Genomic DNA, 4,784 nt, shown 5'->3' on the forward strand with positions numbered 1-4,784 from the left:
TTGCACTTGTGAGGGGTGGTTGATTGAAGAGTCTCACAGACTTTTTTGCCTGGGCTGGCTTTGAATCACGATCCTCGGATATCAGCCTCCTCAGTAGCTAGGATTATAGGAATGAGCCACCAATGCCCAGCTCTATGAGGTGGTTTTTGTTGTTTTTGACAGTCATGGGGCCTGAACTCTGGGCCTGGGCACTGTTCTCAGCAACTCAGCTCAAGGCTAGCGCTCTAACACTGAGCCACCGTTGCAGCCCATGTATGGGGTATTTTTTAAAGGAGTGGAGTTTGAACAGAGTGAAAAATTCAAAATAAACTTTTTGAATTTAAATATTTTATTGGCTTCAATGCATATACACTTGAACAATTCACAAGTGAAGAATGGAGACACTTGCTATTCTCATTGTAGATGTTCTATAATCGTGTAGTATGTTATTCTGAAATACATTTCTGTACTTATTGGCTGTATGTTTTCCACTACAGGACACCTCCATTTGTTCTATTAGTATTATTTTTCCAAACGAGTTGAATGACCTTTTCTTTTTCTTCACAGTATGCACAGTTTCTCACCCCTCAGTATCCTATCATCATAGTAGATTAAAATACAAATGAGAAAATTCAGTGTTGCTGGTGCAGAGCATGATTTTTTTTAAAAACACGCATGAATGCACCAACATATTATGTTCAATAATGGGATGACTCATTTGAGGAAATATAAACTTTTCCTGAAAAAAGTCTAAAGAATTATGGAGCCTGCTCCATAAATCAGCATCAAATATATCAAAAATAATGTGAGTATGCTAATACCGGATTCATAAAAATACCATCTCTACTACAACGAGCTAATACAAAACCCATGTCATCGCTTCTCATCCTCCTTCACACGGCCCCTTCTCTGCTGACCAGTGGACTAGGAGATGTCTCTCGCTTTTGGCCCCTCCCTCATCCTAACAAGCCCTGAGAGAGTGGCGCCCAGGGGCCATGTCCCCAAGTATGTGAAGGAGGGCAGGAGCCTGCTCTGGGCGTTAGCCTCCAGGTCTCTGGATGGCAACTACCTCAAACCGATCATTTGCGTCAGTCTATAGATGAAAGGGAAGGAGGCCTGGTTGTCCGGGCCTGCATGTTCTTGGTGCTGCTGGATGCCAGGCTGCAGCAACACCACATGCTCTGCGGTGGGGCTGTGTTGGGGGCAAGACACCCCGGCTTCTCCTGGGGCAGGCTCCGTGTTGTCTTCAAGTTGCGCCATAGACCCGTGCTCCTGCTCCTCCTCTGCAACTTCCCCTTGCAAGGGCCCTGCCAGGTCTGCTGGGGCCTCTGCAGCAGGGGGAAGGTCAGCGGCCCGCCTCGAGTCCCGGCCCTCTCTGCCCTGCCCTGTCAGGCACAGTAGCAGTTCCTGCAGCTCCTTCTTCTTCTCCGTCTTCTGCTGCATCAGCCTGAGGATGCACTCTTCCTTCTCACGATGCAGCTCATCCAGGACGCCCATCTGCTCTTCACAAGACGCCATCTCCTCCTCCATGGCACTGATGCATTCTGACAACAGGCTGCAGCGATGGGGGAGGTCGTCCGCTGGACTCTGCTGGTCCACCTGGCCAGACAGGTCGTAGGTGAAGCAGATCTTCAGCCGCTTTGTGGGACTCTGGCTGTCCTGCTCTCCCTCCCCAGGTGCGCTGTGGTGCCAGGTCTTGGGGTAGAGGGCCTGGCGCTCCAGCTCTGTCTGGCACTGTGCTGCCAGGTGGGCCAGGCCTTCGCAGCGGGCCTGCTGCTCCTGCAGCTCAAGGCTGAGCTGCGCCTTCTTAGATTCAGCGATGGATAGTGCTGCACAGTAAAAATCCCACATGGTATGTGGGTTGTCCACGTCCTCTGGGACGGTCACAGCAGGGGGAGCCGCCTCCTCCCCCTTGCCATCCCCTCTGCTCACTCCTTCACCTTCTCTAGGGAGAGTCAGGAGCTTCAGCTGGGAACGCAGCTGCGCATTCTCCTGCCTCATGGCTTCCAGGCACGTCAGTGTGTCCTGGAACTTTGGAGGCACCATCTGGTCCTCTAATGTGCTCTGCACCTGCTTCTGCTGCAGCTGCTCCAGCAGCTGGGTCTGCCTCCGCAGGTGCTGCTGCAGGGCCTCCTTCTCCGTGCTCAGCTGCTGATGGGTGGCCAGGTGCTGCTCACAGGTGGCTCTGAGCTCCTGCAGCTGGGCCAGGGACTGGTCCTGCAGCTCTTGGACCTCTTGGTGCTTGGACTCAGCCATCTCCTTCCATTCTTTGAACGTCTCCTCCCGCTGCTCCAGCTTCTCCTGTAGATGTTTGTTCTCCTGCTGCTCGGCATGCAGGAGGCTGGCGAGCGAGTCCTTCTCATTGCTCAGCCTCTGCCAGGCATCCTGCAGCTGGGCCAGCTGCTCTTTCAGCTCGCGGTTGCACACCAGCATGTGTCTGTTGCTCTCCTGCTCCTTCTTCATCGTCTCCAGGATCTTGCACCGGTCCGAGGCATGCTGGTCCCATTCCTCCACCTTCCTCTCCAGTAGCCATAGCCGCTGCTGCTGCTCCAGGCTCTGGAGATGGAGGCTCTGGTTCTCCTCCACCTGAAGGTGAAGGTGCTCCTCCAGGGTCTCGAGCTCCTTCTGCAACTGCAGGGCCTGAGCCTGCAGCCACTGCTCAGCCTGAGATGGCCCCGCAGGGCGCTGCAGCTCTGCCAGCTGTATTCTCAGCTCCACCAGCTCCCCCTCCAGTTCCAACACCTGCCTGGCCCCTTGCTCTTTCTCCTCTCTCAGCCTGCCCACCTCCTCTAAGAGCTGCCAGGCCTTCTCCTTCCATGTACACCTCTCCACCATCAGTTCTTCCTCCAGAGAGTCTCTCTCCAGCTTGAAGGTGGTGGCCAGCTCTCTCATGCTCTGGAGTTGTCTTTCCAACTCTGCGTGCTCCACCAGCACCTGCTGACACATGTGCATTTGTATATCCATGTTGGCCTTCTGCGTCAGGAGCGCATCCAGCCTGTCCCGCAGCTCAATGTTCTCATATTCCAGGTCTTCACAGCTTCTGCTCTTCTGCTGGAGCTGATGGGTCACATGGTTCAGGGCTTTCATGAGCTCGAGGTTGTGGAGCTCGGTGTCAGTCTCCGTGGTGGAGATCGCAGACAGCTTCATCTCCAGCTCCCTCATGCGCTGCGCTACAGCCTGCAGGCGGCTGATGAGGTGGTCCCCCTCCAGGGCTCTTCCATCGGCCACCTGCCACATGTGGGCCAGGAAGGATTGTAAACTGGATTTTTCTGAAGCCACCATCTGCACTGATAGATTGTACTGCTCCCGCTCTGCTCCTAGTGCCTCGTGCATACAGGCGGTCTCCTCCTGCCGCTCCTGCAGCTCCTTATTCTCCTGCTTCAGTAGGTCGATCTCTCTGCAGAGCTTCTCGTTTTGTATTCTGCTGGCATCGAGGGCAAGCACCAGGTGTTGGTAGCACCTTTCGAGGTCCTCGGTGGTGGAGGGAGCCGGGTCACTCTTGACCCCGGCAGCTCTAACTGTGCCCAGAAGCGGGGGAGGCTCAAGGCCTGCGTGGTCTTTGGCCACACCCTCAGCTGAATGACTGTCCCCGGCGGCGTTTGTCTTGGGGTTACCTCCTTTTTTAGTCTTCTTCTTTCTCTTGGGTTCTGCAGATCCGGCAGGACCATTCCTCCGCTGGTATTCTTCCAGGAGTCTCTTTCCTGCGGCTAACTTTTTCAGTCGTGTTTGTTCAGACATCCCAGCTCTGGGACGGGGAAGATGTGGGGGCCACATTCCCAGGCTCTTGGATGTCACGTCCGTTCTCCAGTCACCACCAACTATATCTACCTCGATGCACCAACTATGTCACCTCGATTCACCTCGATTTGCTCCCTCACCACTCCGTACCTCTACCTCCCTCCACGCCTGGTAGTGGTGTGAGTCAGTTGAGGGAATACCAGTGCTACTAGGCAGCATGGAAGGTAGGCGTGGCCTCTATTCTTGGATCCCATTGGTCAGAAAAAGAGGGGAAAAATGGGGGGGTGTGGCCAGAATCTTGTGACCGAGGCAGAATGGGGTAGTCAAAATGACAGCTGCTCCTGTGGCCCCATCCCCACACATCCTGTCCAGTTTGGTTGGCGGCAGAGTGGGGCCTCCCCTGGGAACTGGTGCATGGTTTTACAAGTCACCCTTCCTGGTTCCCAGCACACAACTGTGGTCACCAGGGTTTCCACCAGACTTCCCACTGCCCTTCAGGTCTGCAGGTGTCAGACGTCTTCAGGTCTCCATGCCCTGCAGTTAGTGTTGTTCGGATCATATTTGCTGACTCTGGCATTCTGATCAGGGAGGCGCAGGTGTTTGCAGTGGCTTTGGTACACCCTGCTCCTGCAGGCTCTCTGGGACTGGGCAGCACAGGGACCTCCTAGGCCCAGGGCTCCTCTCCATGAGTACTGGCCATGCTGCCTTCAGCGCAGTGAGGCCATGCATAGCAAATTCTTCCTAGCCTAAAGGGAGTTTGAGGCTGTGGAAACCATCTTCTTCCTACATTTCAATGAAATCTTACTGAGCAAAAGTTCCCCACACTTTGGCTGTGATCGCAGAGGGTTCAGAAACACAATCACGTGAGGACTACTACTCCTGAGTAAAGTCAGTCAGTCAGCCACACAGCCATCTGACTAGTCCCACCCAAATGCTGTCCTGTCTGTCAAGAATGCAGCTTCTAGGGTCACCCTCAACCACTCCGGAGCTCTGGGCCATTGACCGCAGCACTGGCGAGGTGGGGTGGGGGCTGAAGGGATTGATGAGTTCATTTTGTGCAGCTGGCT

At 54.5% G+C, this 4,784-nt stretch overlaps 1 protein-coding gene across 1 annotated transcript; it reads right to left on the reverse strand.

The window, feature by feature from the left end:
- Positions 1-1,044: 1,044 nt before the first annotated feature.
- Positions 1,045-3,717, reverse strand: LOC122114862 (golgin subfamily A member 2-like). The gene is made up of 2 exons (XM_042688124.1): positions 2,185-3,717; positions 1,045-2,082 (listed from the first exon to the last, which is right to left on the reverse strand). The coding sequence occupies exons 1-2, from the start codon at positions 3,715-3,717 to the stop codon at positions 1,045-1,047; spliced, it is 2,571 nt and encodes an 856-aa protein (XP_042544058.1).
- Between the last annotated feature and the right edge of the window lie 1,067 nt (positions 3,718-4,784).

This window comes from Dipodomys spectabilis, unplaced genomic scaffold, assembly GCF_019054845.1.
Source record: "Dipodomys spectabilis isolate Male_0828 unplaced genomic scaffold, ASM1905484v1 ptg000112l, whole genome shotgun sequence".
NCBI classification, from domain to species: domain Eukaryota; kingdom Metazoa; phylum Chordata; class Mammalia; order Rodentia; family Heteromyidae; genus Dipodomys; species Dipodomys spectabilis.

What these genes read in the sequence shown, in the direction of transcription:
- LOC122114862 (XM_042688124.1), bottom strand. Translation starts at nt 3,717, where the DNA reads ATGTCTGAACAAACACGACTGAAAAAGTTAGCCGCAGGAAAGAGACTC. An exon ending in AGCTGCAGGACCAGTCCCTG is followed by an intron (nt 2,083 to 2,184) that starts GCCCAGCTGCAG and finishes CTGCGGAGGCAG; the next exon opens with ACCCAGCTGCTGGAGCAGCT.